General features: G+C 44.7%; 1 protein-coding gene across 1 annotated transcript in view; it reads right to left on the bottom strand.

Annotated features, from left to right (window-relative positions):
* nt5dc1 (5'-nucleotidase domain containing 1) overlaps positions 1-19,596 on the bottom strand; it is a 220,510-nt gene that overhangs the window by 78,425 nt on the left and 122,489 nt on the right. The window contains exon 8 of the mRNA XM_061707416.1: positions 10,457-10,554. Coding sequence (XP_061563400.1) covers positions 10,457-10,554 — 98 coding nt within the window. The remainder of the gene's footprint in view (positions 1-10,456; positions 10,555-19,596) is intronic.

The following is a 19,596-nucleotide window of genomic DNA, read 5'->3' as shown; positions in this document are numbered from 1 at the left end:
GCAGTTAATACGGCCCGAACCGTAACGTGCACCCAGGTGTGTTATACATAAAAATGTGCGTCTCCATCCTGCGACAACACGCATTACTTTTCTCTTTCAAAAGTGTTAACGTGGCGACGCTAGACGGCAAAAAGCGCGCCCCCCTTCATCTGATTGGTCCATATTTGATAGTTCCCCAAAAGTCACCAAATTTTGCAAGCAAGCCATGCCTGGCGATAAATTTGATATTTTATGGTTTGCATTAATGGGCGTGGCAAAATGGCTCAACAGCGTCCCCCGGAAAACTTTGTGCCTCAAGCCCCACAATACGGTTTGACGTACATGCACGAAAATCGCTACACACCTGTATCATGTTGCAACTTAAAGAAAAGTCTTTTGGAGCCATGGCCGAAACCGAACAGGAAGTCAGCCATTTTTAATTTATTATAGCCCCGCCCCTTCTTCTGATTGGTTGTCCCTATTTCCTGCTATAACATTTGAGTGTTTTGACATAGAGAGTCGGGGGTGGTGTCATGGGACTCTGTAATGAGTCCTTGACCTTCATTGGCCTGAATTAACCCCGCCCCTTCTTCTGATTGGTTGTCCCTTTTTTCTGCTATAACTTTTGAATGGTTTGACATAGGAAGTCGTGGGTGGTATCGTTTCTGATATGCTTATGGGGGGCGGTGGCCGTGAGTGCGAGGGCCCGTTCATCGCTGCTTGCAGCTTTAATTATTATTATTATTATTTTTCTGACGAAAGGAGGGCCTTTTTGCCCCCCTAAACGTGCCCAAAAAGTCACCAAATTTTGCATGCAAGGCAGGCCTGGCGAAAAATTTGATATTTAATGGTTTGCATTAATGGGCGTGGCAAAATGGCTCAACAGCGCCCCCTTGAAAACTTTGTGCCTCAAGCCCCACGATACGGTTTGACGTACATGCACGAAAATCGCTACACACCTGTATCATGGCACAACTTCAAGAAAAGTCTCTTGGAGCCATGCCCGAAACCGAACAGGAAGTCGGCCATTTTGAATTAATTGTGTAATTTTGGCGCAATTTATGCCCTTCCTTCGGCAGTTAATACGGCCCGAACCGTAACGTGCCCCCAAGTGTGTTATACATCAAAATGTGCGTCTCCATCCTCCGACACCACGCATTACTTTTCTCTTTCAAAAGCGTTACCGTGGCGACGCTAGACGACAAAAAGCGCGCCCACCCTTCATCTGATTGGTTCAGACCGAAAAAACTTTGCGCCTCAAGCCCCATAATACGCTTTGACGTACATGAACGAAAATCGGTACACACCTGTATCATGTCGCAACTTAAAGAAAAGTCTCTTGGCGCCATGGCCGAAACCGAACAGGAAGTCGGCCATTTTGAACATTCTGAATTAATCGCGTAATTTTGGAGCAATATATGCCATTCCTTCGAGAATTAATACGGCCCGAACCGTATCGTGCACCCAGATGTGTTATACATCAAAATGTGCGTCTCCATCCTGCGACTACACGCATTACTTTTCACTTTCAAAAGTGTTACCGTGGCGACGCTAGACGCCCACAAGCGCACCCCCCCTTCATCTGATTGGTCCATATTTGATAGTTCCCCAAAAGGCACCAAATTTGGCATGCAAGCCAGGCCTGGCGGTAAATTTGATATTTTATGGTTTACATTAATGGGCGTGGCAAAATGGCTCAACAGCGCCCCCCGGAAAACTTTGTGCCTCAAGCCCCACGATACGGTTTGACGTACATGCACGAAAATCGCTACACACCTGTATCATGGCACAACTTCAAGAAAAGTCTCTTGGAGCCATGGCCGAAACCGAGCAGGAAGTCGGCCTTTTTGCCCCCCTAAACGTGCCCAAAAAGTCACCAAATTTTGCACGCAAGTCAGGCCTGGCGAAAAATTTGATATTTAATGGTTTACATTAATGGGCGTGGCAAAATGGCTCAACAGCGCCCCCTTGAAAACTTTGTGCCTCAAGCCCCACAATGCGGTTTGTCGTACATGCACGAAAATCGGTACACACCTGTATCATGTCACAACTTAAAGAAAAGTCTCTGGGCGTCATGTCGAGAAACCGAACAGGAAGTCGGCCATTTTGAATTAATCGTGTCATTTTGGCGCAATTTATGCCATTCCTTCGGCAATTAATATGGCCCGAACCGTAATGTGCACCCAGGTGTGTTATACATCAAAATGTGCGTCTCCATCCTGGGACTACACGCATTACTTTTCTCTTTCAAAAGTGTTACCGTGGCGACGCTAGACGCCAAAAGGCGCGCCCCCCCCTTCATCTGATTGGTCCATATTTGATAGTTCTCCAAAAGTAATCAAATTTTGCATGCAAGTCAGACTTGGCGATACATTTGATATTTCATGGTTTGCATTAATGGGCGTGGCCTAACGGCTCAACAGCGCCCCGTAGAATACTTTTATCTGCCATAACTTTTGAATGGTATGACATAGGAAGTTGTGGGTGGTGTCATGGGACTCAGTAATGAGTCCTTAAGCTTCGTTGGCCTTAATTAGCCCCGCCCCTTCTTCTGATTGGTTGTCCCTTTTTTCTGCTATAACTTTTTAATGGTTTGACTCCCGCTTCCTGATTCAAACGTCTGCCGGCCCCGCCCCCCGACCAATCAGTGGCGAGTAGGGTGATGACGGCCCCGCCCCCCGACCAATCAGTGGCGAGTAGGGTGATGACGGCCCCGCCCCCCGACCAATCAGCTGTTGTAATGTGGTGACGTTAGAAACAGTCCCGTGCTCAGCCCGGTTATAACCTCGGTAGAATGGTTACAGAAAAAGTAATAAAAAAATAGTACTGTTTTACTAATATTTATACCTTACAAATATTTAAAAAATTAGGAAAAAAAAGTTCTAGACATAATATCGCTATCTTGGTCTGTCCTAAGCCAGTAAGTCAAAGTGAGGTATGAGCTGAGATATAGCTCAGCCAGATCATTGCCGTCTTTGGTGCCGGTGGTTGGGAGTTCGACCCCGGCAGGATGCTGAAAATTTTGTAAGCAAATTTTGTGTTTTTTTTACATCAAGATGTGCGTCTCTTTCCTGCGACGACGCACATTACTTTTCTCTTTCAAAAGTGTTACCGTGGCGACGCTAGACGTGAAAAAGCGCTCGTCCCCTTCATCTGATTGGTCCATATTTGATAGTTTTCCAAAAGTAATCAAATTTTGCATGCAAGTCAGACTTGGCGATACATTTGATATTTCATGGTTTGCATTAATGGGCGTGGCCTAACGGCTCAACAGCGCCCCCTAGAATACTTTTATCTGCCATAACTTTTGAATGGTTTGACATAGGAAGTTGTGGGTGGTGTCATGGGACTCAGTAATGAGTCCTTAAGCTTCGTTGGCCTTAATTAGCCCCGCCCCTTCTTCTGATTGGTTGTCCCTTTTTTCTGCTATAACTTTTTAATGGTTTGACTCCCGCTTCCTGATTCAAACGTCTGCCGGCCCCGCCCCCCGACCAATCAGTGGCGAGTAGGGTGATGACGGCCCCGCCCCCCGACCAATCAGTGGCGAGTAGGGTGATGACGGCCCCGCCCCCCGACCAATCAGCTGTTGTAATGTGGTGACGTTAGAAACAGTCCCGTGCTCAGCCCGGTTATAACCTCGGTAGAATGGTTACAGAAAAAGTAATAATAAAATAGTACTGTTTTACTAATATTTATACCTTACAAATATTTAAAAAATTAGGAAAAAAAAGTTCCAGACATTATATCGCTATCTTGGTCTCTCCTAAGCCAGTAAGTCAAAGTGAGGTATCAGCTGAGATATAGCTCAACCAGATCATTGCGATCTTTGGTGCCGGTGGTTGGGAGTTCGAGCCTGGCAGGATGCTGAAATTTTTGTAAGCAAATTTTGTGTTTTTTTTACATCAAGATGTGCGTCTCTTTCCTGCGACGACGCACATTACTTTTCTCTTTCAAAAGTGTTACCGTGGTGACGCTAGACGTGAAAAAGCGCTCGTCCCCTTCATCTGATTGGTCCATATTTGATAGTTCTCCAAAAGTCACCAAATTTTGCATGCAAGCCAGGCCTGGTGATACATTTGATATTTAATGGTTTGCATTAATGGGCGTGGCCTAACGGCTCAACAGCGCCCCCTAGAATACTTTTCTCTGCCATAACTTTTGAATGGTTTGACATAGGAAGTTGTGGGTGGTGTCATGGGACTCTGTAATGAGTCCTTGACCTTCATTGGCCTGAACTAGCCCCGCCCCTTCCTCTGATTGGTTGTTCCTTTTTTCTGCTATAACTTTTGAATGGGTTGACATAGAGAGTCGTGGGTGGTGACATTTCTGATATGCTTATGGGGGGCGGTGGACGTGAGTGCGAGGGCCCGTTCATCGCTGCTTGCAGCTTTAATTAGGGCCCGAGCACCTTCAGTGCGAAGGCCCTATTGTATCTGTAGGAATTCTTCGCGTTATTATTATTATTTTTCTGACAAAAGGAAGGCCTTTTTGCCCCCCTAAACGTGCCCAAAAAGTCACCAAATTTTGCACGCAAGTCAGGCCTGGCGAAAAATTTGATATTTAATGGTTTACATTAATGGGCGTGGCAAAATGGCTCAACAGCGCCCCCTTGAAAACTTTGTGCCTCAAGCCCCACAATGCGGTTTGTCGTACATGCACGAAAATCGGTACACACCTGTATCATGTCACAACTTAAAGAAAAGTCTCTGGGCGTCATGTCGAGAAACCGAACAGGAAGTCGGCCATTTTGAATTAATCGTGTCATTTTGGCGAAATTTATGCCATTCCTTCGGCAGTTAATACGGCCCGAACCGTAATGTGCATCCAGGTGTGTTATACATCAAAATGTGCGTCTCCATCCTGCGACAACACGCATTACTTTTCTCTTTCAAAAGCGTTACCGTGGCGACGCTAGACGCCAAAAAGCGCGCCCACCCTTCATCTGGTTGGTTCAGACCGAAAAAACTTTGCGCCTCAAGCCCCAGAATACGGTGTGACATACATGAACGAAAATCGGTACACACCTGTATCATGTTGCAACTTAAAGAAAAGTCTCTTGGCGCCATGGCCGAAACCGAACAGGAAGTCGGCCATTTTAAACATTCTGAATTAATCGCGTAATTTTGGAGCAATATGAGCCATTCCTTCGAGAATTAATACGGCCCGAACCGTATCGTGAACCCAGGTGTGTTATACATCAAAATGTGCGTCTCCATCCTGCGACTACACGCATTACTTTTCTCTTTCAAAAGTGTTACCGTGGCGACGCTAGACGCCAACAAGCGCACCCCCCCTTCATCTGATTGGTCCATATTTGATAGTTCCCCAAAAGGCACCAAATTTGGCACGCAAGCCAGGCCTGGCGATAAATTTAATATTTCATGGTTTGCATTAGTGGGCGTGGCAAAATGGCTCAACAGCGCCCCCCGGAAAACTTTGTGCCTCAAGCCCCACAATACGGTTTGATGTACATGCACGAAAATCGCTACACACCTGTATCATGGCACAACTTAAAGAAAAGTCTCTTGGAGCCATGGCCGAAACCCAACAGGAAGTCGGCCATTTTGAAATCTGATTGGTCCATATTTGATAGTTCTCCAAAAGTCACCAAATTTGGCATGCAAGACAGACTTGGCGATAAATTTGATATTTCATGGTTTGCATTAATGGGCGTGGCCTAACGGCTCAACAGCGCCCCCTAGAATACTTTTCTCTGCCATAACTTTTGAATGGTTTGACATAGGAAGTTGTGGGTGGTGTCATGGGACTCTGTATGGAGTCCTTGATCTTCGTTGGCCTTAATTAGCCCCGCCCCTTCTTCTGATTGGTTGTCCCGATTTTCTGCTATAACTTTTGAATGGTTTGACATAGAGAGTCGTGGGTGGGGTCATCAGATTCGTTATGGAGTCCTTGAGCTTCGTTGGCCTTAATTAGCCCCGCCCCTTCTTCTGATTGGTTGTCCCTTTTTTCTGCTATAACTTTTTAATGGTTTGACATAGGAAGTCGTGGGTGGTGTCATGGGACTCTGTAATGAGTTCTTAAGCTTCGTTGGCCTTAATTAGCCCCGCCCCTTCTTCTGATTGGTTGTCCCGATTTTCTGCTATAACTTTTGAATGGTTTGACATAGAGAGTCGTGGGTGGTATCATCAGATTCTGTATGGAGTCCTTGACCTTCATTGGCGTGAATTAGCCCCGCCCCTTCTTCTGATTGGTTGTCCCGATTTTCTGCTATAACTTTTGAATGGTTTGACATAGGAAGTCGTGGGTGGTGTCATTTCTGATATGCTTATGGGGGGCCGTGAGTGCGAGGGCCCGTTCATCGCTGCTTGCAGCTTTAATTTTTATTATTATTATTATTTTTCTGACGAAAGGAGGGCCTTTTTGCCCCCCTAAACGTGCCCAAAAAGTCACCAAACTTTGCACCCAAGCCAGGCCTGGCGAAAAATTTGATATTTAATGGTTTGCATTAATGGGCGTGGCAAAATGGCTCAACAGCGCCCCCTTGAAAACTTTGTGCCTCAAGCCCCACGATACGGTTTGACGTACATGCACGAAAATCGGTACACGCCTGTATCATGACGTAACTTAAAGAAAAGTCTCTGGGCGTCATGTCGAGAAACCGAACAGGAAGTCGGCGATTTTGAATTAATCGTGTCATTTTGGCGAAATTTATGCCTTCCTTCGGCAGTTAATACGGCCCGAACCGTAACGTGCCCCCAAGTGTGTTATACATCAAAATGTGCGTCGCCATCCTCCGACACCACGCATTACTTTTCTCTTTCAAAAGCGTCACCGTGGCGACGCTAGACGCCAAAAAGCGTGCCCACCCTTCATCTGATTGGTTCAGACAGAAAAAACTTTGCGCCTCAAGCCCCATAATACGGTTTGACGTACATGAACGAAAATCGGTACACACCTGTATCATGTCGCAACTTAAAGAAAAGTCTCTTGGCGCTGTGGCCGAAACCGAACAGGAAGTCGGCCATTTTGAACATTCTGAATTAATCGCGTAATTTTGGAGCAATATATGCCATTCCTTCGAGAATTAATACGGCCCGAACCGTATCGTGAACCCAGATGTGTTATACATCAAGATGTGCGTCTCCATCCTGCGACTACACGCATTACTTTTCTCTTTCAAAAGTGTTACCGTGGCGACGCTAGACGCCAACAAGCGCACCCCCCCCTCATCTGATTGGTCCATATTTGATAGTTCCCCAAAAAGCACCAAATCTGGCATGCAAGCCAGGCCTGGCGATAAATTTAATATGTCATGGTTTGCATTAATGGGCGTGGCAAAATGGCTCAACAGCGCCCCCCGGAAAACTTTGTGCCTCAAGCCCCAAAATACGGTTTCATGTACATGCACGAAAATCGCTACACACCTGTATCATGGCACAACTTAAAGAAAAGTCTCTTGGAGCCATGGCCGAAACCCAACAGGAAGTCGGCCATTTTGAAATCTGATTGGTCCATATTTGATAGTTCTCCAAAAGTCACCAAATTTTACATGCAAGACAGACTTGGCGATAGATTTGATATTTCATGGTTTGCATTAATGGGCGTGGCCTAACGGCTCAACAGCGCCCCCTAGAATACTTTTCTCTGCCATAACTTTTGAATGGTTTGACATAGGAAGTTGTGGGTGGTGTCATGGGACTCTGTATGGAGTCCTTGAGCTTCGTTGGCCTTAATTTGCCCCGCCCCTTCTTCTGATTGGTTGTCCCGATTTTCTGCTATAACTTTTGAATGGTTTGACATAGAGAGTCGTGGGTGGTGTCATCAGATTCGTTATGGAGTCCTTGAGCTTCGTTGGCCTTAATTAGCCCCGCCCCTTCTTCTGATTGGTTGTTCTTTTTTTCTGCTATAACTTTTGAATGGTTTGACATAGGAAGTCGTGGGTGGTGTCATTTCTGATATGCTTATGGGGGGCGGTGGCCGTGAGTGCGAGGGCCCGTTCATCGCTGCTTGCAGCTTTAATTAGGGCCCGAGCACCTTCAGTGCGAAGGCCCTATTGTATTTGCAGGAATTTTTCTTATTATTATTATTTTTCTTCTGACAAAGTGATGGCCTTTTTGCCCCCCTTAACATGCCCAAAAAGTCACCAAATTTTGCACCCAAGTCAGGCCTGGCGAAAAATTTGATATTTAATGGTTTGCATTAATTGGCGTGGTAAAATGGCTCAACAGCGCCCCCTTGAAAACTTTGTGCCTCAAGCCCCACGATACGGTTTGACGTACATGCACGAAAATCGGTACACACCTGTATCATGGCGCAACTTAAAGAAAAGTCTCTGGGCGTCATGTCGAGAAACCGAACAGGAAGTCGGCCATTTTGAATTAATCGTGTCATTTTGGCGAAATTTATGCATTCCTTCGGCAGTTAATTCAGCCCGAACCGTAACCTTCCCCCAAGTGTGTTATACATCAAAATGTGCGTCTCCATCCTCCGACCCCACGCATTACTTTTCTCTTTCAAAATCGTTACCATGGCGACGCTAGACGCCAAAAAGCGTGCCCACCCTTCATCTGATTGGTTCAGACAGAAAAAACTTTGCGCCTCAAGCCCCATAATACGCTTTGACGTACATGAACGAAAGTCGGTACACACCTGTATCATGTTGCAACTTACAGAAAAGTCTCTTGGCACCATGGTCGAAACCGAACAGGAAGTCGGCCATTTTGAACATTCTGAATGAATCACGTAATTTTGGAGCAATATATGCCATTCCTTCGAGAATTAATACGGCCCGAACCGTATCATGAACCCAGATGTGTTATACATCAAAATGTGCGTCTCTATCCTGCGACTACGCGCATTACTTTTCTCTTTCAAAAGTGTTACCGTGGCGACGCTAGACGCCAACAAGCGTGCCCCCCCTTCATCTGATTGGTCCATACTTGATAGTTCCCCAAAAGGCACCAAATTTGGCATGCAAGCAGGGCCTGGCGATAAATTTGATATTTCATGGTTTGCATTAATGGGCGTGGCAAAATGGCTGAACAGCGCCCCCCGGAAAACTTTGTGCCTCAAGCCCCACGATACGGTTTGACGTACATGCACGAAAATCGCTACACACGTGTAGCATGGCACAACTTAAAGAAAAGTCTCTTGGAGCCATGGCCGAAACCGAACAGGAAGTCGGCCATTTTGAATTAATTGTGTAATTTTGGCTAAATTTATGCCATTCCTTCGGCAATTAATACGGCCCGAACCGTAACGTGCACCCAGGAGTGTTATACATCAAAATGTGCGTCTCCATCCTGCTACACCACGCATTACTTTTCTCTTTCAAAAGTTTTACCATGGCGACGCTAGACGCCAAAAGGCGCGCCCCCCCTTCATCTGATTGGTCCATATTTGATAGTCACCAAATTTTGCATGCAAGCCAGGCCTGGCGATACATTTGATATTTCATGGTTTGCATTAATGGGCGTGGCCTAACGGCTCAACAGCGCCCCCTAGAATACTTTTCTCTGCCATAACTTTTGAATGGTTTGACATAGGAAGTTGTGGGTGGTGTCATGGGACTCTGTAATGAGTCCTTAAGCTTCGTTGGCCTTAATTAGCCCCGCCCCTTCTTCTGATTGGTTGTCCCGATTTTCTGCTATAACTTTGGAATGGTTTGACATAGAGAGTCCTGGGTGGTGTCATAAGATTCTGTATGGAGTCCTTGACCTTCATTGGCCTGAATTAGCCCCGCCTCTTCTTCTGATTGGTTGTCCCGATTTTCTGCTATAACTTTGGAATGGTTTGACATAGAGAGTGGTGGGTGGTGTCATGGGATTCTTTATGGAGCCCTTGACCTTCATTGGCTTAAATTAGCCCCGCCCCTTCTTCTGATTGGTTGTTCCTTTTTTCTGCTATAACTTTTGAATGGTTTGACATAGGAAGTCGTGGGTGGTGTCATGGGACTCTGTAATGAGTCCATAAGCTTCGTTGGCCTTAATTAGCCCCGCCCCTTCTTCTGATTGGTTGTCCCGATTTTCTGCTATAACTTTTGAATGGTTTGACATAGAGAGTCGTGGGTGGTGTCATCAGATTCTGTATGGGGTCCTTGACCTTCATTGGCTTGAATTAGCACCGCCCCTTCTTCTGATTGGTTGTCCCTTTTTTCTGCTATAACTTTTCAATGGTTTGACATAGGAAGTCGTGGGTGGTGTCATTTCTGATACTTATGGGGGGCGGTGGCCGTGAGTGCGAGGGCCCGTTCATTGCTGCTTGCAGCTTTAATTTTATTTGTTATTTACTGTTTAATTGTGTCTTGCTGCTTTTAATGTTTATGTCTGGCATTGATTTGCCGCATGGACAAATGGTGGAAATTAGCCTATGGCTATAGCCATGCATGTTTACACTTGTGTTCATCAACATGTACAGTCCCTGTTAACAAATATATACATTGAATTGAAATTGAATCGAATTTAAAGCACTTTGAATGAGCTTGTGTTGAGTTGTGCTGTACAGATAAAATACTCACTGAGGGTCCTGAAGGGTCTCTGCTGGGGCACCAGGGAGAAGAATCCGGGCTTCAGGGCATTTGTGATGATCACATCAAACAGCTCCTCAAAATCCTTCCTGCAACCGCCACATAAACGCCATTAGCTCAAGAGAAAGGCTGATTTGAAACGAAGACTAAGAATGTATTTGTTGTCATCACCTTAACATCATACTGCGTATCTGATTGAGTGAGATCAATACATCAAAGTATATATGATTTGTATGATGTTTTTCTTTATTTGTCCTTTCAGAACACGTCATTGTTTTATGTTTGATTCATTGAACTGGTTTCAACCCAAATCTAGACGGCAGTTTCACTGGCTTCACTTCCTTTTTAAATGTGTTTATTTTCACTGTCCTCCACATTTAAAAGAACTCATGATTCCATAGAACTGTCCATACTCACTCAGACGTATGAATTTTCCTTTTTTCTTTGTTCCTAGAATTTCAAAAGAGGTTGGTAAAAGATCATTAGGGCCCGAGCACCTTCAGTGCGAAGGCCCTATTGTATCTGTAGGAATTTTTATTATTATTAGGGCCCGAGCACCTTCAGTGCGAAGGCCCTATTGTATCTGTAGGAATTCTTCGCGTTATTATTTTTCTGACGAAAGGAAGGCCTTTTTGCGCCCCTAAACGTGCCCAAAAAGTCACCAAATTTTGCATGCAAGTCAGGCCTGGCGAAAAATTTGATATTTAATGGTTTGCATTAATGGGCGTGGCAAAATGGCTCAACAGCGCCCCCTTGTAAAACTTTGTGCCTCAAGCCCCACAATACGGTTTGACGTACATGCACGAAAATCGGTACACACCTGTATCATGGGACAACTTAAAGAAAAGTCTCTTGGGGTCATGCCCGAAAACGAACAGGATGTCGGACATTTTGAATTTGCTGTGTCATTTTGGCAAAATGTATGCCATTCCTTCGGCAGTTAATACGGCCCGAACCGTAACGTGCACCCAGGTGTGTTATACATCAAAATGTGCGTCTCCATCCTGCGACAACACGCATTACTTTTCTCTTTCAAAAGCGTTACCGTGGCGACGCTAGACGCCAAAAAGCCAGCCCACGCTTCATCTGATTGGTTCCAACAGAAAAAACTTTGCGCCTCAAGCCCCATAATACGGTTTGACGTACATGAACGAAAATCGGTACACATCTTTATCATGTCGCTACATAAAGAAAAGTCTCTTGGCGCCATGGCCGAAACCGAACAGGAAGTCGGCCATTTTGAACATTCTTATTTAATCACGTAATTTTGGAGCAATATATGCCATTCCTTCGAGAATTAATACGGCCCGAACCGTATCGTGAACCCAGATGTGTTATACATCAAAATGTGCGTCTCCATCCTGCGACTACGCGCATTACTTTTCTCTTTCAAAAGTGTTACCCTGGCGACGCTAGATGCCAAAAAGCGCGGCACCCTTTATCTGATTGGTTTACATTAATGGGCGTGGCAAAATGGCTCAACAGCGCCCCCCGGAAAACTTTGTGCCTCAAGCCCCAGAATACGGTTTGACGTACATGCACAAAAATCGCTACACACCTGTATCATGGCACAACTTAAAGAAAAGTCTCTTGGAGCCATGGCCAAAACCGAACAGGATGTCGGCCATTTTGAATAAATTGTGTCATTTTGGCTAAATTTATGCCATTCCTTCGGCAGTTAATTCAGCCCGAACCGTAACGTGCACCCAGGTGTGTTATACATCAAAATGTGCGTCTACATCCTGCGACTACACGCATTACTTTTCTCTTTCAAAAGTGTTACTGTGGCGACGCTAGACGCCAAAAGGCGCGCCCCCCCCTTCATGTGATTGGTCCATATTTGATAGTTCTCCAAAAGTCACCAACTTTTGCATGCAAGCCAGACTTGGCGATAAATTTGATATTTCATGGTTTGCATTAATGGGCGTGGCCTAACGGCTCAACAGCGCCCCCTAGAATACTTTTATCTGCCATAACTTTTGAATGGTTTGACATAGGAAGTTGTGGGTGGTGTCATGGGACTCTGTAATGAGTCCTTAAGTTTCGTTGGCCTTAATTAGCCCCACCCCTTCTTCTGATTGGTTGTCCCGATTTTCTGCTATAACATTGGAATGGTTTGACATAGAGAGTCCTGGGTGGTGTCATCAGATTCTTTATGGAGTCCTTGACCTTCATTGGCCAGAATTAGCCCCGCCCCTTCTTCTGATTGGTTGTCCCTTTTTTCTGCTATAACTTTTTAATGGTTTGACATAGGGAGTCGTGGGTGGTATCATGGGACTTTGTACTGAGTTCTTAAGCTTCGTTGGCCTTAATTAGCCCCGCCCCTTCTTCTGATTGGTTGTTCCGATTTTCTGCTATAACTTTGGAATGGTTTAACAGAGAGTCGTGGGTGGTGTCATCAGATTCTGTATGGAGTCCTTGACCTTAATTGGCCTGAATTAGCCCTGCCCCTTCTTGTCATTGGTTGTCCCTTTTTTCTGCTATAAAATTTTAATTGTTTGACATAGGAAGTCGTGGGTGGTGTCATGTGACTCTGTAATCAGTCCTTGACCTTCATTGGCCTGAATTAGCCCCGCCCCTTCTTCTGATTGGTTGTCCCTTTTTTCTGCTATAACTTTTGAATGGTTTGACATAGGAAGTCGTGGGTGGTGTCTTTTCTGATATGCTTATGGGGGGCGGTGGCCGCGAGTGCGAGGGCCCGTTCATCGCTGCTTGCAGCTTTAATTATTATTATTATTATTATTATTTTTCTTATGACAAAGTGATGGCCCTTTTGCCCCCCTTAACATGCCCAAAAAGTCACCAAATTTTGCACCCAAGTCAGGCCTGGCGAAAAATTTGATATTTAATGGTTTGCATTAATGGGCGTGGCAAAATGGCTCAACAGCGCCCCCTTGAAAACTTTGTGCCTCAAGCCCAACGATACGGTTTGACGTACATGCACGAAAATCGGTACACACCTGTATCATGGGACAACTTAAAGAAAAGTCTCTTGCCGTCATGCCCGAAACCGAACAGGAAGTCGGCCATTTTGAATTAATCGTGTCACTTTGGCGCAATTTATGCCATTCCTTCGGCAGTTAATTCAGCCCGAACCGTAACGTGCACCCAGGTGTATTATACATCAAAATGTGCGTCTCCCTCCTGCAACCACACGCATTACTTTTCTCTTTCAAAAGCGTTACCGTGGCGACGCTAGACGCCAAAAAGCGCGCCCACCCTTCATCTGGTTGGTTCAGACAGAAAAAACTTTGCGCCTCAAGCCCCATAATACGGTTTGACGTACATGAACGAAAATTGGTACACTCCTGTATCATGTCGCAACTAAAAGAAAAGTTTCTTGGCGCCATGGCCGAAACCGAACAGGAAGTCGGCCATTTTGAACATTCTGAATTAATTGCGTAATTTTGGAGCAATATATGCCATTCCTTCGAGAGTTAATTCAGCCCGAACCGTATTGTGAACCCAGATCTGTTATACATCAAAATGTGCGTCTCCATCCTGCGACTACACGCATTACTTTTCTCTTTCAAAAGTGTTACCGTGGCGACGCTAGAAGCCAACAAGCGCACCCCCCCTTCATCTGATTGGTCCATATTTGATAGTTCCCCAAAAGGCACCAAATTTGGCATGCAAGCCAGGCCTGGCGATAAATTTGATATTTCATGGTTTGCATTAATGGGCGTGGCAAAATGGCTCAACAGCGCCCCCCAGAAAACTTTGTGCCTCAAGCCCCACAATACGGTTTGACGTACATGCACGAACATCGCTACACACCTGTATCATGGCACAACTTAAAGAAAAGTCTCTTGGAGCCATGGCCGAAACCGAACAGGATGTCGGCCATTTTGAATAAATTGTGTCATTTTGGCGAAATTTATGCCATTCCTTCGGCAGTTAATTCAGCCCGAACCGTAACGTGCACCCAGGTGTGTTATACATCAAAATGTGCGTCTACATCCTGCGACTACACGCATTACTTTTCTCTTTCAAAAGTGTTACCGTGGCGACGCTAGACGCCAAAAGGCGCGCCCCCCCCTTCATGTGATTGGTCCATATTTGATAGTTCTCCAAAAGTCACAAAATTTTGCATGCAAGCCAGACTTGGCGATAAATTTGATATTTCATGGTTTGCATTAATGGGCGTGGCCTAACGGCTCAACAGCGCCCCCTAGAATACTTTTATCTACCATAACTTTTGAATGGTTTGACATAGGAAGTTGTGGGTGGTGTCATGGGACTCTGTAATGAGTCATTAAGCTTCGTTGGCCTTAATTAGCCCCACCCCTTCTTCTGATTGGTTGTCCCGATTTTCTGCTATAACATTGGAATGGTTTGACATAGAAAGTCCTGGGTGGTGTCATCAGATTCTTTATGGAGTCCTTGACCTTCATTGGCCAGAATTAGCCCCGCCCTTCTTCTGATTGGTTGTCCCTTTTTTCTGCTATAAATTTTTAATGGTTTGATATAGGGAGTCGTAGGTGGTATCATGGGACTCTGTAATGAGTTCTTAAGCTTCGTTGGCCTTAATTAGCCCCGCCCCTTATTCTGATTGGTTGTCCCGATTTTCTGCTATAACTTTGGAATGGTTTGACATAGGGAGTCGTGGGTGGTGTCATGGGAATCTGTAATGAGTTCTTAAGCTTTGTTGGCCTTAATTAGCCCCGCCCCTTCTTCTGATTGGTTGTCCCGATTTTCTGCTATAACTTTGGAATGGTTTGACATAGAGAGTCGTGGGTGGTGTCATCAGATTCTGTATAAAGTCCTTGACCTTCATTGGCCTGAACTAGCCCCGCCCCTTCTTCTGATTGGTTGTCCCTTTTTTCTGCTATAACTTTTGAATGGTTTGACATAGGAAGTCGTGGGTGGTGTCTTTTCTGATATGCTTATGGGGGCCTAGGCCGTGAGTGCGAGGGCCCGTTCATCGCTGCTTGCAGCTTTAATTATTATTATTATTATTTTTCTTCTGACAAAGTGATGGCCTTTTTGCCCACCTTAACATGCCCAAAAAGTCACCAAATTTTGCACCCAAGTCAGGCCTGGCGAAAAATTTGATATTTAATGGTTTGCATTAATGGGCGTGGCAAAATGGCTCAACAGCGCCCCCTTGAAAACTTTGTGCCTCAAGCCCCACGATACGGTTTGACGTACATGCACGAAAATCGGTACACACCTGTATCATGGGACAACTTAAAGAAAAGTCTCTTGCCGTCATGCCCGAAACCGAACAGGAAGTCGGCCATTTTGAATTAATCGTGTCACTTTGGCGCAATTTATGCCATTCCTTCGGCAGTTAATTCAGCCCGAACCGTAACGTGCACCCAGGTGTATTATAAATCAAAATGTGCGTCTCCCTCCTGCGACCACACGCATTACTTTTCTCTTTCAAAAGCGTTACCGTGGCGACGCTAGATGCCAAAAAGCGCGCCCACCCTTCATCTGGTTGGTTCAGACAGAAAAAACTTTGCGCCTCAAGCCCCATAATACGGTTTGACGTACATGAACGAAAATTGGTACACTCCTGTATCATGTCGCAACTAAAAGAAAAGTCTCTTGGCGCCATGGCCGAAACCGAACAGGAAGTCGGCCATTTTGAACATTATGAATTAATTGCGTAATTTTGGAGCAATATATGCCATTCCTTGGAGAGTTAATTCAGCCCGAACCGTATTGTGAACCCAGATGTGTTATACATCAAAATGTGCGTCTCCATCCTGCGACTACACGCATTACTTTTCTCTTTCAAAAGTGTTACCGTGGCGACGCTAGAAGCCAACAAGCGCACCCCCCCTTCATCTGATTGGTCCATATTTGATAGTTCCCCAAAAGGCACCAAATTTGGCATGCAAGCCAGGCCTGGCGATAAATTTGATATTTCATGGTTTGCATTAATGGGCGTGGCCTAACGGCTCAACAGCGCCCCCTAGAATACTTTTATCTGCCATAACTTTTGAATGGTTTGACATAGGAAGTTGTGGGTGGTGTCATGGGACTCTGTAATGAGTCCTTAAGCTTCGTTGGCCTTAATTAGCCCCACCCCTTCTTCTGATTGGTTGTCCCGATTTTCTGCTATAACATTGGAATGGTTTGACATAGAAAGTCCTGGGTGGTGTCATCAGATTCTTTATGGAGTCCTTGACCTTCATTGGCCAGAATTAGCCCCGCCCCTTCTTCTGATTGGTTGTCGCTTTTTTCTGCTATAACTTTTTAATGGTTTGACATAGGGAGTCGTAGGTGGTATCATGGGACTCTGTAAGGAGTTCTTAAGCTTCGTTGGCCTTAATTAGCCCCGCCCCTTCTTCTGATTGGTTGTCCCGATTTTCTGCTATAACTTTGGAATGGTTTGACATAGGGAGTCGTAGGTGGTATCATGGGACTCTGTAATGAGTTCTTAAGCTTTGTTGGCCTTAATTAGCCCCGCCCCTTCTTCTGATTGGTTGTCCCGATTTTCTGCTATAACTTTGGAATGGTTTGACATAGAGAGTCGTGGGTGGTGTCATCAGATTCTGTATAGGAGTGCTTGACCTTCATTGGCCTGAATTAGCCCCGCCCCTTCTTCTGATTGGTTGTCCCTTTTTTCTGCTATAACTTTTGAATGGTTTGACATAGGAAGTCGTGGGTGGTGTCTTTTCTGATATGCTTATGGGGGGCGGTGGCCGTGAGTGCGAGGGCCCGTTCATCGCTGCTTGCAGCTTTAATTATTATTTTTATTTATTTATTTTTTCCTGACAAAAGGAAGGCCTTTTTTGCCCCCCTAAACGTGCCCAAAAAGTCACCAAATTTTGCACCCAAGCCAGGCCTGGCGAAAAATTTGATATTTAATGGTTTGCATTAATGGGCGTGGCAAAATGGCTCAACAGCGCCCCCTTGAAAACTTTGTGCCTCAAGCCCCACGATACGGTTTGACGTACATGCACGAAAATCGGTACACACCTGTATCATGGGACAACTGAAAGAAAAGTCTCTTGGGGTCATGCCCAAAACCGAACAGGAAGTCGGCCATTTTGAATTAGTCGTGTCATTTTGGCGAAATTTATGCCATTCCTTCGAAAGTTAATTCCGCCCGAACCGTAACGTGCCCCCAAGTGTGTTATACATCAAAATGTGCGTCTCCATCCTGCGACAACACGCATTACTTTTCTCTTTCAAAAGCGTTACCGTGGCGGCGCTAGACGCCAAAAAGCGCGCCCACCCTTCATCTGATTGGTTCGACAGAAAAAACTTTGTGCCTCAAGCCCCATAATACGGTTTGACGTACATAAACGAAAATCGGTACACACCTGTATCATGTCGCAACTAAAAGAAAAGTCTCTTGGCGCCATGGCCGAAACCGAACAGGAAGTCGGCCATTTTGAACATTATGAATTAATTGCGTAATTTTGGAGCAATATATGCCATTCCTTCGAGAGTTAATTCAGCCCGAACCGTATTGTGAACCCAGATGTGTTATACATCAAAATGTGCGTCTCCATCCTGCGACTACACGCATTACTTTTCTCTTTCAAAAGTGTTACAGTGGCGACGCTAGACGCCAACAAGTGCACCCCCCCTTCATCTGATTGGTCCATATTTGATCGTTCTCCAAAAGTCACCAAATTTTGCATGCAAGCCAGGATTGGCGATAAATTTGATATTTCATGGTTTGCATTAATCGGCGTGGCCTAACGGCTCAACAGCGCCCCCTAGAATACTTTTCTCTGCCATAACTTTTGAATGATTTGACATAGGAAGTCGTTGGTGGTGTCATGGGACTCTGTAATGAGTTCTTAAGCTTCGTTGGCCTTAATTAGCCCCGCCCCTTCTTCTGATTGGTTTTCCCTATTTTCTGCTATAACTTTGGAATGGTTTGACATAGAGAGTCGTGGGTGGTGTCATCAGATTCTGTATGGAGTCCTTGACCTTCATTGGCCTGAATTAGCCCCGCCCCTTCTTCTGATTGGTTGTCCCTTTTTTCTGCTATAACTTTTCAATGGTTTGACATAGGAAGTTGTGGGTGGTGTCATTTCTGATATGCTTATGGGGGACGGTGGCCATGAGTGCGAGGGCCCGTTCATCGCTGCTTGCAGCTTTAATTATCTCATTGTTTCGGTTATTCAATTAGTCTATTTTGTAACTAGACTTATATGGGTAGAGGTTGTGTGTGGGAGGGTATGTGTTTTATGTCATGTATGTCTAAACTGTAATGTGATTTATTGTAATGTATGTCCACGGAAACGTCTGGAATGGTCTTGGTCCTGTAGGTGCAGCTCTGTCCTACCAAGCTTCTTCGCACATCACACAGAAACCGTTTATGCTGCATCATGATGCTGGAGATACTCGCAGGTACATGTTCATTGGTTTTAGGGTGACCTGGTGTATAATGCCAGGTGTATCATATTTGACAAGGAATTTCTGACACCTCTATACCGTATAGAAACGTAATTCTCCTCAGTTGTGTGAAATAAGACCTGAAACAGGCATTGTGGCATAGAATTGTCAAATTGGTTTAATTCACCGTATGAATTGTTACAGATTACTTTTGTAATCCTGTATTTGACCCGGTCTTTGTACGTTTTGACCGTATAGAAACGTAATTCTTGCCATTGTAAGAATGAGATTTACCTGCTGTACTCTACTGCCCTTACTTTTTAACAACTTGTGCTTTCTATTATTTTACCTCTTTTCTTATCATTTTATTTCATTTTACTTGTTATTCACTGTCTAATTGTGTCTTGCCGCTTGTGTTGATGTAAAAAACTTTGAAATACCTTGTGTTGAATTGTGCTATACAAATAAACTTGCCTTGCCTAAACCACCCTGTAACTAAAGAAGAAAAAAAAGTTTTGTACAAAACAAAAATTTGAAAAAAATTAAACAAATGAATAAAAAAATATATAAACTTAACCAACGTTTTCATTTAATTATTTAGAAGTTGTTAAAAACAAAACCTGGGATTTTTTTATTTAGATATATTGTGTGTTTGTTATTTCATGTGTCAGGCATTAAGTGGTTACTCAGATACAACATATCCAACAACTGCTCGTCAACTATCACTGCTGATGTCCTCCCTACTTTGCATTGTGTTAACAATCCTCTCCACGGTGTGTACTTAGATCTTTATTTTGACTATTTACACATCGTTTCTGCATTTG

The sequence above is a fragment of the Cololabis saira genome, chromosome 18 (genome assembly GCF_033807715.1).
Source record: "Cololabis saira isolate AMF1-May2022 chromosome 18, fColSai1.1, whole genome shotgun sequence".
NCBI classification, from domain to species: Eukaryota; Metazoa; Chordata; class Actinopteri; order Beloniformes; family Belonidae; genus Cololabis; species Cololabis saira.
This window is presented reverse-complemented; position numbering and strand designations above follow the sequence as displayed.